This window comes from Anopheles ziemanni, chromosome 3 (genome assembly GCF_943734765.1).
Source record: "Anopheles ziemanni chromosome 3, idAnoZiCoDA_A2_x.2, whole genome shotgun sequence".
Classification (NCBI taxonomy): domain Eukaryota; kingdom Metazoa; phylum Arthropoda; class Insecta; order Diptera; family Culicidae; genus Anopheles; species Anopheles ziemanni.
This window is the reverse complement of record NC_080706.1, coordinates 68,175,340-68,196,941: the sequence shown is the minus strand read 5'-3', so window position 1 is coordinate 68,196,941 and position 21,602 is coordinate 68,175,340. Positions and strand designations below refer to the sequence as shown.

Sequence of the window (21,602 nt, the reverse complement as noted above, 5' to 3'; positions counted from 1 at the left end):
TCGAGATTAGGTTTATGGTCGATCCCAGGAGCGTGCACTTAATACGCACGGAAAACCGGATGTCGGCTTCGAACGGGCAGAAAAAAGGGCCGCCCCGGTTCGATTCGACCGATCTACTTGACTTCGTTCCATTAGCATAATCAAATCGAATAAACTAATGAACTCCTTTGGTAGCTTAACACCAGCACCACGTGTCGGTGCCGGTGCCTTGTTCTGCAAAAGAGGAACTACCTCCAGGAAACTACCTCTTGCTTTGATAAATGCGTGAAAGAGGCTCGAAATACTTTTCCCATGATTTTAATGCTGCGGGAAGAGTGGAAAATGGTTTTGGGTGGACTGTGTTAACTTTATCTGAACCGAACAGGTCGTTTTCGATTCTATCATCATTGGTTCATTAAATACTTCCTTGAATTTGATATTGTTCTTTGTGTTTGTAAATTTATCTTGTCATTTTCAACAATGTTTGGATTGTAGACATGCTTTTGCTTTCTGTACAATTTTATTCAAATGCCGATTATTGATTATCGTGTAGGCTGTACAACTGTGTTTTATGATTAGTTTTGATTTCAACTACAATTTTTTTTTTTGAGATTACCACTGTTTTGTTCTAATACCTCCATTGTAGATTACAGACACCTCACGGAAGTTGATACAATTTAAAATGAGTTCCTGTTTTTACATGGTCCTGAATACATTTCGAATTCATATAGTAACAATTAAATCACCGATCATATTTGTAAACTGCTCCAAAATATTATTCACATTACAATATGAAACAAAACAAAAAGATATACAAATAAATTGATTGTTCCTTAAATCAAATCATTTCAAGCACATTTGTTTTTTTTAATGAACTGGTTGGTTGCAATACGTACCAATTAGTTTGTAAGGCATTGTTTTGAACTCGCTAAACTAAAAATAATATTTGCATTGAAATCAATCTATGTGGTACAACTATTAAAATATCATATCAAGTCCAAGGGTAAAAAGTCATTTTCATTTCGGTATGTTTTGTGAAATTGATACCAAAAATGTAAAATGGTATGAAATTGATGTATATATGAAGAATGGAAAAAACAGAAACGAAATGAGCAAAACTAAATTGATAATAGGTTATGTTAACATGTTTCGGGTTTAAATTGACTAATAGCTGTTCACCAACCAATCGTAACTGAACATGAAAATGATCAAGAAACATGAAAGATTTGATAGTTTGTTCGATCCTTTTAGTTTTCATTACTAAAACAACCGTTCACAGTTGTTTATTAATTAAATTATTCGCTTCCCTCTTTCTTACCACAGCATGTATTGCCATCTCACCTACGGCCCATCATCGCGCGTGTACAATGTCGACGGTGAGCAAACCAGCATCAACATCATCGGCCATCAGCAACACCGGACGTTTCATGCCGTCCCAGTTGGCGGCGGGAAATCTCACTAAAAATAGGATTCGTCGCTAAAAATGACAGTGCAACGGTGTATGGAGAGGTTGCGAAGGAGGAAAAACGTGAGTGAGTGAATTACGGTTTTAGGTGAAATTGGAAGTGGAAAAAAGTTTCGTGAAAAGATTATTCAAAGTCGAGCAACAAACAATGTGGAAAATATTTAGTAATATAAGTATGTATAAGTGGTTAGTTTCCGCCGGAAGCTGTTGATAAGTGGGAGTTAAGGTTGCCAAGTGTGCGAAGTTAGTGAAACAGAAGAGTGCTTTCCTGTCCGGTGCATGGGAAAGAACGAAAGTAGCGTGCAGGACATTCGGTGGAACGCATGACAAACTATGGCCTTGACGGACGCTAGACGGCCGACGAAAGAATCACTTGCTTGGACCGCATGGCCATGGTCACGAGGCACCGCCGCGCCTTCCCCGGTGACATATGACCTTCCCCCCACTTCCGGCACGTTCCCCTCGACTGCCATCACTTCGCCGGGATCGGTTTCCTCCTATTCGGTGTTCGGAGGCTCCACCGCCAGCTACACTAGCTCCACCTACGCTTCCCCCAGTGCCACTAGCTCCGCCCGCTCCTTGCTGAGCAGCACGATAGGGACGGGTATCACCACCCCGTCCACTCCTGCCCGATCCGGAAGCCTCGCCTTTTCCGGACACACGTCCACACCGGGGACGCTGGTCGATCAACTGTCACTCGCTTCCGCCGCCACCGCCAACAACGACGATGGCTTCGCCACGTTCAACTCCACCCCAGCGCCAGCGCCCGACAATCTCACCCAGTCCCTCCTGTCCAACTACAGTGCGGTAGCCGCGGACCTTGCCGGTGACATATCAAATGGGTCCTCGCTCTCGACGGCGATGCTCGGCGGCAGCGGGTCCGGCGGGCTCTCCCTCTCCCTGCCCGATCTGCTCGAGGAGGACGAGCTGATGGCGCTGTGGAACTGCACGAACTGTTTTTTGCTCAATTACGGCGCGCCCGGCACCGGCAACGGTTCCGCCAGGTACTACAACGCCACCAACGGCACGGCCGATCCGCGGGACGTGCTGCTGCTGCCGACCGACGACGACGACGCCTTCGCCAGCGAGACGACAATCTATCTGATACGCGTGATCGCGACCGCCATCGTGCTGGGAATCGTCATACTGGCGACCGTTATCGGTAAGTGAGCCGCTGCTCGTGTCACGTGCCGTGGGGTCGAATTCCCCGACGAAGGTGTCGGGCTGGGAAATTGCAGAGCTGCGACGTATGACATTGCCGTCATTATTGTCGGTGGCAATGGGCAACCGTTATTGTGGGGATAACTATCTCGCTGTTGTGTTATTGTGTAACACATTCCGCAAAGTGTTGTCACGTGACATCGGCACTTCCATTTTGTGTATCCCCAAAGGGGAATGGGAAATAGCAATAATTAAAGCACAATGAAAGGACTTTTCATAACACAAGAGAAGCAGCAGAGAAAGTGCAAAAGAAGATAAGTTGGGAAACATCGAATAACAGACAAGGTTTTTTGGATTTTTGAGATTCCAAATGTTACCATTTCGTTGCATTTCTTAGTAAAATGTATTGTAATGAAGTGGTGGTTGCTAAAAGCTCATATAATAATTTAATAAACTAAAATTGTAAATGTACAAACCATGATTGTGAAGTTAAAAGCTTACTGATAAGAACATATTTTCATAAATCCAACCTATTTTGGGAGGAAATGTGGCCCACGAGATCAACTCAGTTTGACATCACTGACTCAAAAAAATTTAAAGTTAGTTAGTAATATCCTTAAATTTTCCTGTTCGTTAATGAGTTTGCTTTCTAAAACAAATCTTAAGGAGAAGTACAGATAAGCTGGCCGAAGTGCAAACTAAAAACAAAAAATACAGAATTATTAAAATTTTTTATTGAATTATCCACAAACATGGTATAATTTTTTGGAAAATAGCTTTTTATCATGATCAACTGTTTTTGCAAATGATTTCAACTGAGATCACGTATAACGATCAAATTTGTTATATTGAACTCAGATCGAATATTAAAAAAGGAAACTTGGATTTCTTTAAATTCAATTGCCTGTTACATTTAAAAAAATGTGGTCACAAAAAGCAACAAAAAATGTGGAGCAAAATAAAATATATGTGCTCTGTTCGTGTTTACAATTCATTTCTGGCAATTCTATTCAAACCTTTTTGACCTTTCAAACGAAAGGCAATACTAAAGGTTTATAACTTTTTCTGTCTGGTTTCAAATGGGTTTATCTCTGATTTAAGTCTTTCTACACTTCTTATTCTAAAGAAGTTTTTTACTAAATAAGACCAAGTGTTTTCCGAACTTTCTTATATAAAAAAGAACTGAAGAGAACTCATTGAAGTGATTGTCTTCAAGTGATTGTCCAAAAGTTATATCTGGAGTTTAGGATTGTTGCACATAAAATTATACAAGAAGTTATGAGTTCAATAAAATATTGTGTTACATGTCGACGGTTAAATTTCATTTAATCTTCTTTATACTGTTTTATTTTGCTGTTGATATTTAGCGCAATAATTGAATATGTGATCACGAGTTTTAATGTCACATGTTTGTTATCCGATTCTTTCTTGAATTTTATTTTTTTGAATTTTGTAAAACCAGCAAGCTCTTATATGATTTTTAGAAATGATTTATGAAATTCTACACTTTAAGCGCTTCAGTTATTTTATACTGAATCAACTTTATACATTATATCAATCTGAAACGTTAGACACATTTCTAGGTAAAACCCTTCAAATCAGATTTAGTCATACGAAAAGCAGATGTAAAACCTCATCTTCTCGCTCGGTGTGATGTTCCCAGCACTTTGCAGCTATTGATTGTCGCCATTGAAAGTCATATTCGCGGGCATATCAAAATTTGATTGAAAATAATCCCCACCTCGTTGTCGCCTTCGGAAGCGTATCGTTCGCTTTCGGATTGACGGGTTGGTTCGCCAAATAAAGAACACGATGTCTCGATGCTGGCTGATGGCAGATGGAGTGGAAATTTTCTATCCATCTGAAAACGTACCCTTCAAGCTCCCGGCGAGCCACTTCTGGAGGGCGAAGCCAGTGAGGGGACGGTGTGATGGACGAATTACTCGTCACTGTTCATCGCACTTCAACCTGGCACTCGCGAGTCCGCGAAACAGATGGCGTCAAGTCGGATGTGGTATACGCAAATGTTTTGGAGGGACAAGAAAGAGGACGCCACAAGATGATGGCCTAACCGTACCTCAGTGTAAGATTCTGGGAAAAAAGAAAAAAAAGGAAGAACCACCGAGTTCATCCGTGTAGGGAGTGGGTGGACTTTACGAGACATCGTGAAAACATTCTCGACATTTCACGTCCTGCGCTGCCGTTCAGCGTCACCCATCAGCTTCAACGTCAATGTCAGTGCCCATTTTTGAGCAACGTCACGCACCACCGACATCACCGTGCGGCCAACACACACACACACACACTGCCGTAGTCGGTCCGGACAGCCAAGTGTCAAGTGAGGTGAGCGCGGTGTATGGTTTTGATATTTATTTCACGAAACGTAACGAAACGACAATGACTTTCGAGGTCGAGCTCCATTGCCCTTCGACGGTGGAAAAGTGTGTGTGTGTGTGTGTGTGTAGCTTTCCTGTTAAAAAAGCGAAGCAAAGTAAGCCGGGGAAGAGTGGCTAAATACGTGACCTAATTCTATAAGGATCTCTCCTTGTTTGAAAAAGTATGGAGAATATTAAACCAAATGGACGTAACGGTGCGACGTCTCTTCCCAAACTATTTTTGGAAAGCAATAAGGAATAAGAACTACTTGTGGTAAAGGACATGTTTGACGTTTAATCTTCACAGGTTCTTTTTCCAAATATCTTCCAACACCAAAAGTGTTCTCCCCATAAAGGCACTCACATGGGAGGCCAATGACTGCGTGATAAGGTTTTATGTTATCATCGTTGAAATCAAATCAAAACGCTTCCATACCTCAGCCCACACCTACTGTTTGAGTTCCATCAATTTCTTTTTAACCGAAACCCAGGGGCGAAGCGCCAACCACAGAGATAGAGCTCGGTGTCAGTTCCTTTCAGGCCAGATGTACATTCGCATGCATGAGGCCTGATTGAGACTCTTATCGCGATTCCTATTTCATGACGTACGGTTGGGGTGGGTTGAAAGAAAACCAGAGGGTAGCTTTTGTGCATGCAAATGACGAATGGTATGGGAATATGTTGCGTCAATTTGGACATTTTTCTTCTCTCCGTTTGACATCTGACATTCCATCAACTCGTTCCGTTTGGCGAGTGAGTGAGTTGATACTTCCGTGTCTGTTTTGGTTAGTCATCGTGTGGAAGCGAGCAGTAACCTCATAACCGTTATCGTGCTGGAGAGGAAAATAGGCTTATGTCCGCACGAACATAATTAGAGTTGATACCGTGGCGTTGGTTAGTACTTTTTCCGCAAAACTTACCTTGTTTTGGATGAGCTCCATCTCTCATCAGTCCTGAGGGAAGCTAGACAACATTCGAGGAAGTAAAAGAAAATTACATTCCGTTTGTTTGCCTAACACTACCTGAAAGTTTCCCCAGGCCAAAATGGGCCTTCCATCGGACGTGCATGTAGTTCGTTTCCCCATGGGAACGGAGGCGCACGCCCGAACCTGCTCGTTAGGCCGTTCCAATGCCAAAGTGCCATTCGTAATCATCTTTGGTTGAGTGAGTGGCCTAAGCACCGGAAAAGCTCGAGCTCGTCCGACGCTTGGGTAATGGCTTGAACAGGAATCAATCGCATCCACGGAAATAAAATGGTTCGCGGAAACACGAACGATTGAGCGGGACGCACTCCATTAAAGGGCAACAAGCGTAACAAAGAATACACAATCCTCTCCTTATGATACTACCTCCGCCGAAGGTTAGATGATGGTCGGCATTTTTCCATCTTTAACCGATTGGATTCGGTACACCGCAAACCTTTAAGAAGAAGGAGTAGAGCACGTTGGTTTAGCAAGATATTTCTAAGAAAAACGTAAACATTATCTCCAAAACAAAACAATTTCTAGCTAATGATAAACTGATTCTGTCAAGGAACATTTTGCCAATCTTTTAAATTATGGAGAAAACAATTAAAGCCGAGGTAATTTAAACCGGTTTCAAAATTCGAAGGAATTAATAAAAATTGACACGAATCGGAAACAAAAGCAATAAACTATAAAAAAACAAGTTAACAAAATTATTGATATGTCAGGTTTAAAAATCAGTTTTAGTTTCAGTTTTTGAAAGTTGCAACAATCACGATATTAAATCACCCAAATATGCTGTCAAAAATATTCAAAAGTCCAAACCAAATTATCTCGAACAATTTTTCTTTAAATAAGCATGTGTAGGACTTGTTCATTCCAGTTCAGATTTTAGTGAAGAGCATAAATTAAATCTCAAATTATTGTTTGAAGCTTAATTTTAGCACAATGGCCCTCAAGAAAAACTGGTTTATTGAAATGTAACTTAAATACAAATACATCCAGGTATCAGATGTAAATGTTAAAAATCTAAATCCAAAATTTTTATTAAGTGCATATTCTCAACATTAAACTCAATATTACAAAGTAAAAACAGGAAAATTAAAAAATATGGTAAGGGAACAAATATGGTTCTCTAACAAATCTGGATATAAATTAATAAACATTCATTCCCCAAATACATTCAGGTATTAGATGTGAAAGTTAAATGTAAAATCAGACTTTTTATTAAGTGCATATTCTCAACAACACATCCCTTTACACACTAAAAATAGGAATATTAACAAATATGGTTAAAAACATTTCCCGAGCGTCATCCTGAGAGGGGTTAAAACGTATACATTTTTATTTTTTCGTGTATTTATGTCTACACTAATGTTTACGGTATATTTTGACAGTTCGAAAGTTCTTTAAATACTTTGATGTTTCTTATTTTAACTTTAATTATTCAATTTCATTTTCCCCACTCCGCCGAACTACCACCATTTTCGATGGAAGGGTTTTTTAAGCTTACCAACTTCGGTTGAAGAAACTTATTCTATTAACCACCGCATTTGAAGTTCGCTGTTCGTCTTTCTCCGGACCTAATAAAGCGTTCGGCCCAAAATCAGTGCTCCCGCATCTCTTGTACTACCGCGTTCCACCTACCCCTCACCCTCAAAACGCGCCGTGGCCGAATACCTCCATTATGGCGCTAAATTAAATTACTTTCCACTTTGCCGGCGTCGGCGTCGGCGGAACGAGTTCGCTTTGCGTGCGGTTGATTGGTTCCGGTCGGTTGGTGGAAGTGGCCAAGAAATACGCAAATACTCCCGCACGGCGGGATGCTGTCTGCTGGTCGTGTGCCACGCGGTGTTGATTTATAATATGGGAACTTTTGGTTGGTTTGAGAGGACTCGTACGATCCAATGCGCGCCCGGTAGTTTCAATTTTTGGGTTGATGTTCTACGCAAGGGCTGAGATAAGATTTTGATGTTTCAACGGGGCCTAAAGTAGGGAGCTTGGGCTGTTGTAGAGGTTCAGGGTGCGCTTTTGTCCACCGGAACCATTCAAGTTCATGCCAGGTTTCTCGGCGTTGATCCTTCGTCGCTATTTTTGTTGCGAGTGAAATCTTGTGTGGCGTCATTCGCCACACGCATCCCGCTCGAGATTTCGGTTTTCCACTTCAGTGGGTGCCGGAATGCGAGCTCCTCCGAGCGCGGCCGAGTTAGCAACCGAGAGGCCTACAAATTGACGATTTATGATGTCTCGAGAAGATACGGTCATGGGCTTTCGTTTCGCGTGCTTCTAACGCCTCGGATTACGTAGGTTCTCACTGTTTGTTGCGCCTAATGGCAAGCCGATCCAATTTGGACATCTTCCCGTTGTTTTGGTGCTTTCCTCCCCGAAACAAACCACGTCAGAAGGCCGTTGATAAATGGCCTAATGGGTACGCCATTTTTGCGGGCACTTTTCGCTCAACCTCAAGCTCACTGAACGAACATAACACGTGAAAGTGGTGTGGAAGAATGAACAAATATGATGTATTGAACAGCAAAGTTTTGAGGGAGGGCAAACAGCCACCGATAGCACAATGAAACAACACTCGTTCCGGCGAGCTTCCGAAAGGCGATGGTGTAAGAAGTTAACCGAAAATAATACCACCGGGTGGAAAATAAATATCCACATTTCGCCCGATATCCGCTCTCGATGGCGCATGATAAATGGCCCTTATAATCGCAATCCATCGCGAAAAATAGGGAAATTATTTATAGCCTCGCTGCGGGGCAACCGCATGACGCATTGCTTCGCGTCGCGTCGTGTTTTGTAAGTGACCATAAGAGTTGCCTTTTTCTTGGTGACCTACCTCTGAACCGACCACTTTTCCAACTGAGCGGAATTTTGTTTATTAAATTAATTTTCGCGCATATTTATGGTGCAAATAAATGACATTTCCTTTCACTTGCAACCACGGGTCACACCACGGTGAATATGGCATTTTCAAGACGAAGAAATTCCATTGCAGAAAGGTCAAATGGAGGAGAACCAACCAAACTGGAAAGAAAGAAAACTGCCTCCATCGAGACGGTAAAACGATGCTATGGGAAACGATTTTCCATTCCAATTTAAAAAGCCGGTTCCTTCGAAACGCTTCATCCAGCGTGGAACCGGATATCGCCCGGGATATATCCTTTCACTAATGCCTCCCCACCACCCCCAGAACAGATGATAAAAGTAATCGACTGTGGAACAAATTGGTTGCACCCGAACAGAAAACTAATCGAGCCAGAAAGCATTTTTGCTAATTTCTTCCTTTTGCAACTTTCAACAAGAATAAAAAACCGGTAACTCTCTTCTAGAAACGTCTGAAAAGCAAGCAACCAAGCAAGCTGCTTGCATTCAGTTGAAATTACGATTCGTGAAGATGAACAAAACGATTCGGGAAGGTACTGCGTGCAAACCAATTTGCTTAATTTGATTACGCTCGTGAATGATGAATGGTTGCTCGCAATTTTGCAAATCGTTCTCCTATTGACGGAAGAACTTTACGGATGGCTTGCGATGGTTCCAAGAACTCGGAGTTATTCAATCATCGGCACGCTTGGGTTTGAATAAACTATTAATTTTCCATACTTTAACTAAATTTTCCTTGTTGTTGTAACAGTTTGTTGCTGTTAATTCTTGTAGTGAAAATTGATTTACTTTTGATGAAAGCAAAACTCAATAAGTAAGTCACTCGATTTTCAAATGAATGATTGATAACTGTTCCACGAATGTGTGGGTTGCATAATTTAAATTACAAAATGGCTCTGTAAAATATTCATCACTGCATCGGAAAAACCCGCCGATGGTTTCGGTTTGCATAAAACCATGTTAAACAGAACACCAAACATCAATTATTTTGTGAATCTCATCAATACGGTCGATTGTACCGCATTTTGTATAAAATACTCGATTTACACTATTTTCATGTTTTGCACATCGCTTTGAACTGTTGTCATAAAAATTTCCCAAAACCATCGTTGCATGTCGGGTTAGATGTTTGTGGTTTATAAAATTTTGTTTCAATTACACGAAGTGTTATGCTCGTTTTCAGAAGGACCAATGCAGAACCATCATGTATCGGAAAACGGGGCAATATGCCCTCTTTTAGTTTACGAAGTTCTCAAATATTTCAATTAAACAAATTCGTTTGTTTAATGATATTTTAAATAAAAGAAGGAAGAGGATAAAGATGGAAATTGAATGTGGATAGCTTTTTAACATTTCCAAAGTGCTAAATGTTGGTAAACTACTGATGAACTAATGTAATCAGAGTTATATTTATGTAGGCAAGTATGAAAGGTTCAAAGGTCAATTCTTCTTTATTATCGTTTCTCTTCACAACGTTGCGACTGTACACATTCCACTTCGATTTGCGACTACTCTGTCACTGGCTATTCGCGGCCTTTTATATCCCACCGCTTGCTCGCTAATTATTCAATTTCTCTCTTTCTCGTACCCTACTCCCACACGGCCCTCCTGACATTACAATCCCCCTGGATTGGCCCATGGCTTAATCAGATCGAACGCCGTAGTAGTTCTTATCGGCCCTTCATTTTCATGATTCAACTTCATTACCTCACATCGATCGTTCATCATGATCTTCGTAATCTTATAGGGTCCTAGGAACTTTCCTTTAACCTTCCTACCGACACCGAATTGGGTGACTGGTATCGCTACGACATCTCCTACCTTGTATTTCCGATTTGGTTTACGCCGCAAATTGTATGCGATGCGATTTTCCTGCTGTATAGCCTCTATACCTTGGCAAGCTACTTTGCGCAACTCCGATCGTTCTTTTACAAAATCATCCTGTAATTCCTCTTGTAAAATTTCGCGTACTACAATATCTCCTTTCGATCTCATTTTGACTCCCGTTAATAATTCGAACGGTGTCATCCGAATGGCGCGCTGCCAACTATTATTGATTGCTATCTGGACCTCATTGACAAATTTAAACCACGTTTCTGGATTCTCAACCGACAACTTTGCTAACGCTGGAATGATTACACGGTGAATTCTTTCCACCTGCCCATTTCCTCGAGGAACCCCTGTTGCGATCCTGTGTATCTCTATGTTTCGTTCGCTGCAATATTTCTCAAACACTCCTGAAGTGAACGCTGCGCCACGATCGCAAATAATTCTGCGCGGGTCACCAAAAAGATCGGACACCGCCGTAAGTTTTTTGATCACTTCTTCTGCATTTGTTGTCTTTGTCGGGAACAACCAAACATACTTTGTGAATGCATCAATCACCGTGAATATATAATTGTACGCTTTACGTGTCGATGGCATAGGGCCTAAATGATCAATATGAAATGTGTCAAGTGGGACCTCACCCTTCGGAATGGGATGAAGCTCACCCTCGCGTTTCCCTCGCTTCCGTTCATTTACTATACACCTGACGCAATTCTCTATGCACTCCTTGATCTTCTCTTCCATGCTTGGAATATGATATTCTGAATCCAATCGTTCCTTCGTCTTTTTTATCCCAAAGTGCCCCTGTTCGTGTGCTTCTCTTATAATAGACATTTGAATCGCCTTCGGTACTACCAGCTTCATCTTCCCTTCTTGTTCTTTGTATAGTATTCCATTGGATAGACGGAAAGATTCAGACTTATCTCCTCGCTCTATGGACTCCCTAATTTTCATTATTTCATCATCCTTTTCCTGCGCCTTAACAATCCTCTCGGATACTGCGACTGATATTCTCAGGACATTCGTTCGAGATAGCGCGTCTACATGCTTCATCTGTTCTGCAGGTCGATGTTCTATCTCATATTCATACTTGGACAATGTTACCAGCCATCTTGCCGTTCTAGCATTGATCGTCTTTGCTGCTATAGATTGTTTGAATGCGATACAATCAGTGATAATCTTGAATTTGTTACCTAGCAAATAACATCGAAACTTTTTAACAGACTCTACTACCGCCAATGATTCCAACTCGAAAGAATGATAATTCTTTTCGGCTTGATTTGTTAATCTACTATAATAGTAACATGGATGTGGTTTACTATCTCCTTCCTCGTATTGCATCAACATTCCTGCTATTCCTTCTTTACACGCATCGGTATGCACTTCGGTGCTACGCCCAGTTTTGAAGATGAGTAACACTGGATATTCCGTCAACTTGGCCTTAATCATGTCAAATGCTTGAAGCGCCTCTTTGTCAAACTTGAATGCTGCCTCCTTCTTTAACAGTAACGACACTGGTCGCATAATTTTTGAAAAGTTAGGAATGAACTTCCTGAAGTAACTGGCCAAACCATAAAACCTTTGCACCTGCTTAACCGTTCTAGGAACTGGGAATCTCTTCATCTTTTCTACTTTCTGCGGTGATGGTTCAATCCGCCCGTTGTAAATCGTAAGTCCCAAATATTCTACTCTTCGTTGTAGAAATGTACACTTCTTCCAATTGATTTCCAATCCTGCTTTTTCCGTGGCTCTTAACACTTTTTGCAAACGTAGCAATCCTTCTTCTTCATCACTCGACGGTATAATGATGTCATCCACGAACATGAGCATTACGCCTTCCTGCACCAAACTGCGCAACGCCTCCCCGATGAAACGGCAGAATGCACTCCCGCTCACGCATAAGCCAAACGGTGCTCGTGTGAACTCGTACTGTCCATCCGCTGTGACGAAGGCTGTGTATTGACGACTTTCCTCGGCTACTTTCACATGAAAATATGAATTTTTTAGATCGAGTGTTGTGTATACGCGCGCATCCGCTAATTGATCCACTTGGTCTTCCAAATTCGGCATCGGGTATTGATCACGAATTATTTTTTTATTTATCGCGCGATAGTCGATGCATACCCGATAGGATCCGTCTTTCTTCGGGACCACGACGACCGCGCTAGAATACGGGCTGAACGATGGCCTAACAATTCCATCCCGCATCCACTCACTCACTTGCTCCTTCACGATTTGCTTCTCCAACGGAGCCAATCGGCGGGGTTGCGTACATACGATTTCGTTGTCCGTCAAATTAATCTTCATTTCGTTTACGATTTCTTCGACTTCACATCCATTGTTCTCTTGACTGTTAACACCGTAACTCGCCACAATTTCTTCCACTTTCTGGCGATACTTCGGAGGAACGTTCAATTCCTCATTTAGTTCGTCGCACACTATGTGATGTATCCACAAGTCTTTTTCGCTATTTGTTTCCACATTTGCATTGTCTTCCATTATTTCGACCTGTCCATTAGTGATCCTATAGTTTACCCGTTCGAGCGTATCGATTCCGATTAACACCGGGCTATCGATTGCCGATTTGGGTACTACTAGGAATCTGACTAATCGCGTAGTTTTGCCGATGACCACCTCACAGCTTAATTCGCCGTACACTTGCTCGCGCTGTCCACCATAGCCACGAACCATTTGTTGGCTGTTTCTTACCTTCTGTTGCACGCTTGGTTCCAGCTTTTCACAGAAGTCCTGCCGTACCAGCGAAACATCGCTTCCCGTGTCGACCATGGCTTGCGTGCGCACATTACCCAACTCCACGTCGACGGTCGGACAGCGAGTTCTGATGAAATTAACTTTGGCTGGTCGCGACACTGCCATTGGACAACGAGGTGCTATGTGTCCGGCTTCACCACACTTGAAGCATTTCACTTGAAGCAGGTCACTTCCACGATTTTGTTTTGTGCATTCTTTTGCACGGTGACCGTGCGCGTTGCACTTGAAACACTTCGGGCCGTTGTTTTTTATGGGACAGTGGGCAAGCTGGTGTTCCACACTTCCACAGTTGAAACAGTTTTTTTTTTCGTTTCCCCCAGCCTCGCGGGTACTCCCTCTCTTGCTGTGGGCGCGTTCCATGCAAATCAATTTTTGCTTCAATTCCGCTACTGTTTTTGCCTCGTACAGCATTACTCGTCTTGCGGTGTCCTCTGTTACACCGTCGACAATATATTCACAAATGCTTTGCTCGTCCATATCAGAATACTTAGCAATTTTCTGCACGGCGTACACGTATTCCAACACGGACTCGTGCTTCATCTTCCGTCGGTTTGTGAGCTTACGATGAATGTCGGATGCTCGCACCATCGGTCCGAATTCGTTTATCAGTTCCGCTTTTATTTTTTGATATGATATGTTACCGCGCAACGTGTTTATGAAACTTCGAGCCGCTCCTATCACCTTTTTACGGCACATTACTCGTCGCTGCTCCGAATTCCAGCCGGCCATATCCGCCACGTCTTCAAAGTGCTGGAACCATACCCTGACGTCGGCATCGGGATCTGCACCATACGTGTCGATTCCGTCTTCCACGTCGCGGAACGTGAAGACTTGGTGGACCTTCTGTACGCCTGTACAAACACTGATCACATCACTGTCTTCACCTGCCGTCGCATCCGGCTCCACCGCGTCTTGATAAGCACTTCCGACAGTTCCATTTAGGTCTCGGTCGCGCATGTCTTGGCTCACTATTCGCTGTGCCATCTCCTCCTTGGTACCCGAGGTCGGTAATCCGCGCGCGACGCACATTTTTGATAATCCCGATCGTGTGTGGTCCTCCACGAGCTGCAACACTTTCTCTTCCTCTGTCATTTTCCTACTTTTACTCTCTTGTCTTACTGCAACTGTCCAACTTTAAAACCTCACCACTTCACAACTTTTCAACTTCACACACTTGACAACTTAAGCTTCACCAAAATGGGAGGTTTTACAACTTAAACTCTTCACAACTTTAACTTTTTCGCCGTTCACCTCCTATCCTATCCCGGTCGAGCCCCCATGTAGGCAAGTATGAAAGGTTCAAAGGTCAATTCTTCTTTATTATCGTTTCTCTTCACAACGTTGCGACTGTACACATTCCACTTCGATTTGCGACTACTCTGTCACTGGCTATTCGCGGCCTTTTATATCCCACCGCTTGCTCGCTAATTATTCAATTTCTCTCTTTCTCGTACCCTACTCCCACATTTATTTGTTTTATTGCAGTTTTTCTTGATGTCTAAGCTTAACATCAATTTAATTGTAATTCTTGATAGATATACTCTGGAAATTCTATAATGTTTTTACTTAACGGATGTGTAAAAGCTTTTTTTTTAAGTAAATCACAAGCTGCCCGAAACGGCATTTGTAAAGTGAATTTCAGTAGTATTTAATGGATCTATTAGGTGGTTCCATTAATTAATCATACTTTCACTGGGCAGCGCGAACATTACGGAGGACTATTTTACATATGTTTTAAAATAATAACAGGAGTTAAAAGAAGAGAAAAATTCACATTGTTTTATATTGGAATTTTTTTTAAATTTGAGAAAAAAAATTTCACAAAAGTTGCACAGTGCACAATTTTCCCGTTTTCCCCTTCGCTGGTGCAATATTTTAGTTTGCCAGCAACTTGTTTGACTTTGTCATGGGATTTTCGCATGGGAATAGAGCATATTTTCCAAGGGTAGCATCATATTGTTCCAGGAAAACAAACAGTGGCGCATACGCAAACACACAACGTACAAAAACAAAACAACAATTCAAACATCGCAATTCCCCGAACATTTGAGCTTCTCGCTGTTTCGATAGGCAGAATAGGGCCAAAAAGTCAAACGCCATGTCGCGATGCGTAGGGGAATGGATTGCAGGGTAGGCAATGGTTTTCCCGATGCTTCCGCTAGACGGCACAGGGACGGCATTGTTGGCCGACATTGGCATTGGCTGGCTTTCGGTTCGGTTCCGGTACGTACGTGCCGGAGCCCAGCCTCCAACCCCTACCGCTACCGGCGAGATAAATTGCTGTCAGTTGAGCTTGACGTCCGCCAGAAGCTGACCACAGTTGACGGGTAGAAAATTGACTCTGCGGTGCGAATCGAAGGGTAATCGGATGCTGTCCACAAGCATGGCTAGTGGATGGTTGTAGTTTTTTGAGTGCTTTTGCAAATAGTTGTGCAATTCTTATGTAACAGTTCTAGTACTTTGATTCATTTTATTAACACTAAAGGATAATTTTAAAAAGGGTGTTTTTGAATCGTGTTTCAATCAAACTACATATTTAAAAAAAATAAATAAAAGGATTAAGTAAGTTTAGTAAGCACCATTAATTTTCTTCCATGATGAAGTTCCAATAATTTTCAAATAAATGTTATTTTTAAGAAAAGTAGATAAACCAAAATGAAACGGAATTGAGTATGCAGTATAAATTACATTTTCACATAAAACATAAATAAAAACATGAATACAATTGTCGAAAGGGTAACTTTGAATGGTAAACCTTTAGAGCCAAATAAATAAGGAATATATAAAAGATTAAAAAAACAGTTGAAAATATATCAAGATGTTTGCAACATTAAAAAATGCAGAATCTCTTCATTAATTCATTCATGAATGAATCATTAAAAAGAAAAAAAAATAATAATTTGAAATTAATAACCAAAACTACACTGCGTCCCAAAATGATAGCCTCACCCAGTTTCTTCACTCATATGCTATTTTAAATGATCGCAAGGTAAAATAAACGACAGAAACATATTCCTTAATCTAAAAGAAATGTGTTTCACTTCTAATTTATCAGAAAAATAATTTAATTATATCATTTTGCTCAAAAACTTAAAAAATGGAGTGTCCCATAATGATAGCCTCACTTCAAAAATCATTCAAATTAAAAAAGCAACCCAGTTCCTAGCCACGTTATCCGTTGCCAAAAGTAATTTTTAAGTTCTCTTACTTTAATTTGTAATTTAATTTGAACATTGGAAGCAGAAAACAACTCTAGGAACGAGAAAAAAGCAAAATTGATGCTTATCGCTTTAATGGCAAGTCAAATCATGAGATTGGTGTGCTAATAAATAGATTCACAAACGTAATTAACAATTATGTAAAAGATTCCAGTTAATATGAGCTTCAGAAGTCTCCTGGTCGTCTTCAAAATCTTTCCTCGCGTGATAATCGGAGGATTTTTTAAGTTGCTTTCAGTTCAACCAAAGGTTGCCGTAGGACAAAAAACGATTTCTGGTTGAATGTGCACAAAAATGCTGTGTTGCGAGCTTTGAATTCATGTTCTGATATTGTAAGAGAGTCCATGAAGAAAGTTTCTGCCCTCAAACTTCACCAAAAAGTCGATAGATTGGAGTATGCTACAGCACATATGACATGGAAGAATGAGTGAAGAAACGTAAGTTGTCACTTTGTAGTCTTGTTCAAATTTTAAATTGATAATTCATGTTAGGTGGATTATATTGATGAAAAAAAGTTAAATATTGATGGATCGGATGGTCACATCCATTACTGGCGAGATTTAAGACGATAGCACGATTTTTCTATCGTCGCAATTTTGAAGGTGATTCCGTCATAATTTGGGCTGCGTGCAACGGTCTTAGTAGAAGTGAATTGGCCATTATACCAACACGTATGAACAGCGATATGTTTATCGACATCCTGGACAATCATTTAAAGCCTTATCTGGAAAATCACTACACTCAACAGCTCATTTTTAAGCAAGAAAATGCTGCCGTGCACACAAGCAAGACAACAAGAACTCGCCATGCACGATCGAGTATCGAAACAATGTCTTAGCCAGCCGTTTCCCAAGATCTTAATCCAATAGAAAATGTTTGTGGAAGGCTAGTTCAAGAGATTTATGAAGATAGGAGACATTACGAGACCATAAAGGACCTTAAACTTGCTATCTGAAATGCTTGGCGTTCCTTATCAGTAAATACGTTAGAAAAATTATCGGAGAGCATGCCATCACGAATTTTTCAAGCAATAAATCGTAATGGGGGACCCACTGATTATTATATCATGACTTTTGAATCCATTTATGCTATTTTTGTTGATAATTTAATCAAAATCCTAAGTGAGGCTATCATTTTGGGACACCACAGATTTTAGTTTTTTGGACCGAAAGGGATTGTTCATTCGTTTTTTTCAACAATATTTATGCAGAGTAGTCAGTGTATGCTTATAAATATTTGTGTATTTTTTGAAAAAAATTATATGCTCGGTATTCGCCCTGCACAGAAAAAACTAGGTGAGGCTATCATTTTGGGACGCAATGTATATTCTCTTTAAGTTATAAATTGTAAAAATATTTATAAACAAATGTTGACTAAAATTTCTGTTACCAAGGAAGTAAAACTACGAAGAAACATAAACTTTCCTGTTTAAAGATCAGCAAATCGACAAAATTGCTCCAAGTGTAAATTGTTAAAAAACTATAAAAGTGTTAAAAGCATTTTTGTAAAAATTACATTCCCTTCAAAGAACACTCCTTCACTTGGATGTGGTTGAAGTTGTGTCACGTTTTAAATCACCGTACCTTTTCCAGAAAACCCTACTCAACAGAGAAAGTGGGACAAGTTGTGATGGTGTTATCTCCCACCAAAAGGTTGTGCAGGTACGGAAAAGGTTGTGTTTATAGAGATTGATTACCAACCCGCAACGGGAAACGCAATCATGTCGGTCGCAACATGAAAAGACTCGTAACTCGCCCTCTGCCTTCGCAACATTCTGCTTCCAACCTTCCGCACGGTATGGGGAATTTGATGGATTATAAATAAATAGAAAAAAAGCATCCCCTATAAAGAGAGCTGCCTCTCGGTTCGGTGCGTCCCATGGTAACGGGATTGATGACAAGGTTATGGACACATCCCGGCGTGAGGATATACCCGCGTAATACCGACCGGTAAACCGGTAACAGGTGTCCCATCTGTGTAAAATGTCCCCCGATGCAGCTGAGGTTCCATTGTGCCGTTGTTTTTCTTTCTCCTCTTTTACGGCCTGCACAAGGACAAGCAGATTACACCCTTTTTATGCTAGACCACCCCCACAGGAGGGTGGCCAAAAGGGTTGCTGGACGCGTAGTTGCAGATGATGACTTCATTCGTCTTCATCATCATTAACCGGCGCGTGAAGTAGACACTTGCTCCACATGGGTTGGTACATGATTGAATGCTGGACACCAGGTGGGCCTCCAGCTGTTGCTGCTTTTCCCCGCGTGCGATGCTGCCGATGATGGTAGGTAAAAGTGGCGTCCACCGAGGCCATCGGACCCAACCCAGTGTGATAACGGACTCCATCAAACAAGGTGTCACCTAAAGGATAATAAATTGCTACCTCGGCCACACTTTGCGGCCTAACGGCTGATGCCGCTCGATAAGCCTACCCGGGGTTGGGGGTCCCCCAGTGTTTGTCCATGTTTTTTCCCCCTTATATATTTTCCGTACGATCAGCTCCTACTGATCGTTCTGTCCCTATCGGGAGCTACGTTGAAATTTAGCACCGATTCCGGGGAATCGAAGCAACAAGCTTCAAGCGTTGGAAAACTTTTTGAGAGCTGCTTGGGGGAGGGGGGGGGAGGGGAGTACTGACCACACAATCGATCATCGTCCGGTTTTCCGGGCTGCAACAAGCTGATAGGCAATTAATTGGGAGGATGTTTATGAAATCCTTTACACTCTGGCTGCTCGCCCGGATTTTGGCTCCGGAAGTGTCAACATTAATGATTGATTTTCCGGCCCGTGCGTACTTGTTTGCGTTTCGCAAAACGGACCCAAACCGGGTGTTGTTTTAACAAAATGTATTTATTTTCGATCGAGAAAAGTTGCAGACCGTTCCGGGGTGGAAAGATTTTGGTAGGCGATTGATATTGACAGTTGTGTTTCCTTTTTTCATGTTGCTTCTTTTCTATGTGATTTCAATTAAACTATATCAAAGCAATTATTTCTTTTATTAAGTTATTCGGTTCCTTTTTTGTTATTCGTAATTTTATATGTAATTGAAATAATCTCAAATATTTTATAGTAGTAGTAGTGTATGATTTATTTTATATTAATACTTTGGTGATTTACAAAATTCATAATATACTTGTAACGGATTCACAGTTTGTTTTCCTCATTATTTTTGAACACCTTTTGGTGTTGCCATTGTAAATATTTGAAGAGCATTGAAATCCGTATCATGGGAAAAATTTAGAAAAAAAACGCTCAGCCTCCGATTTTCTAGGAAGTCAGTTATCATCGGTAAACTAGTTCTTACATGCAATGAGCGTGTGCTGTGGCAGATTGAGAATTATTTTGAGAATCTTGTTCTATTTTGTTTGCAGTTTTTTAATCCACGTTCGTGCACAATTATTCCAAACTAGAGATGCGTAACTAATAAATACCTAAAGTAGTATTTTGTTTTTCGGATTTCGTTTCGAATTTCTGCTTGTGACGGGATAAAGTACTTTTGTCAGTTTATCTATCCTATTTCTGGTGTTGGTAATTTGAGTTTTGAACGTCATCTGTTTCTCGAAGTTCAACCCGAGATATTTGAGATACTTTGAAGTAATTTTCTTATGCATCTATTTCTGGTAAAATAAATGGCTTCAAATTTTGCACTATTTGTTTTGATCTTCCCTTTTTTTACAATATCTTGCATATGGCCTTTTAATAGTTTACATTACAACTAAACCCTATTATATCTTAAACACTTTGAAATGATAAACTTAAATAATAGAAGAAGAAATAACTTATTAAGTAAAACCTTCATTACTCCAAGTTGTCTTGAAGTTGATTGAAAATTGTAAAAATATTTTAAGTCGTTACGAATTGTTTATTCTGTGTGATTTGTATGCCGATATATTTCAAGTATCGAAAAACAACGTTAAAGCAAATGTTATTTAAAAAAAAAGTATCGGAAAACATCGACGACATGCTCATTGACAATTTTTAGCGAGTGTTTAAATGTTTTCTCAAACTTATTCATAAACATCTGAAGCACCAAAATGTTAACAGCCTTACGAAAAAAAGGATTTGAAATTCATTTTCCACACCAACGGATAAAGAGGATATCTCTAACATCACTTCCTGCCGATTCAGTTCCAACACCGCACTGCGTGGGACATGGGAGATATTAATGGCCAAAACAACTCATAAACGGGAAACGAATATCTATTTCATATGAGTTTTACGTCGCGGCTACCTTCCGCCCAACTCTTTTGTTCCATTCCACCTTCTTGAAGTCTTTAACGGAACGATGGCCTTCCTGAATTTGGTGGGTCAGCTAATGGCATCGATATGGCATTAGGTGCTTTAAGAAACGAGCCGCCCTGCCCACCTCGCTCCTGTTCTTCCCGGGGTCCATCAACATCACGGCGATTGACAAATGAAGCAAATGGTACAAACAATGTCCGATGGCCCGGTTACTAGGCGCGTCTCCATTAGACACTTTTATGGATCAGTTTTCATTCGGCCTGACGTGCGCACTTTTTCCGTCCCGAGCTAACCACGTAACAAATCAAGCGCTCCCAGCAGCAAATAGACGCGGTCGTTTATAATGGAGGTCGTCATCAGATTGACTGGAGGCCCCTCGTAAAGGGCTGTAATTTGATTTGATTCATTTGGACTTTATATTGCCATCGAAAACTGTGTTGTTTTGTGCCACGATTCATGTAATAATCCGTTCTTACGCATACAGCGCGTAACGGCGATCGATCGAACGTGGACGGGGAGTCTGTAATTTAATTCAAGGTTGGGCGTTTTGGGTCAAATTTCCCGGGAGTTATTTTAAGACCAAAAACTAAGAACCGAGGAAAGGTATACTGTTCGATGACACTTTTACAAAGACTTGTTTCGAAGACCTAATTGAACCTGTTGCTACAGTTTTAGTTATTTTAGTCTCACCCTTTTCTGCATATTAAAT

General features: G+C 41.0%; 1 protein-coding gene across 1 annotated transcript in view; it reads left to right on the top strand.

The window, feature by feature from the left end:
* Positions 1 to 1,777: 1,777 nt before the first annotated feature.
* Positions 1,778 to 21,602, top strand: part of LOC131285333 (5-hydroxytryptamine receptor-like) — a 65,964-nt gene continuing 46,139 nt past the window's right edge. The window contains exon 1 of the mRNA XM_058314187.1: positions 1,778 to 2,606. Coding sequence (XP_058170170.1) covers positions 1,778 to 2,606 — 829 coding nt within the window. The remainder of the gene's footprint in view (positions 2,607 to 21,602) is intronic.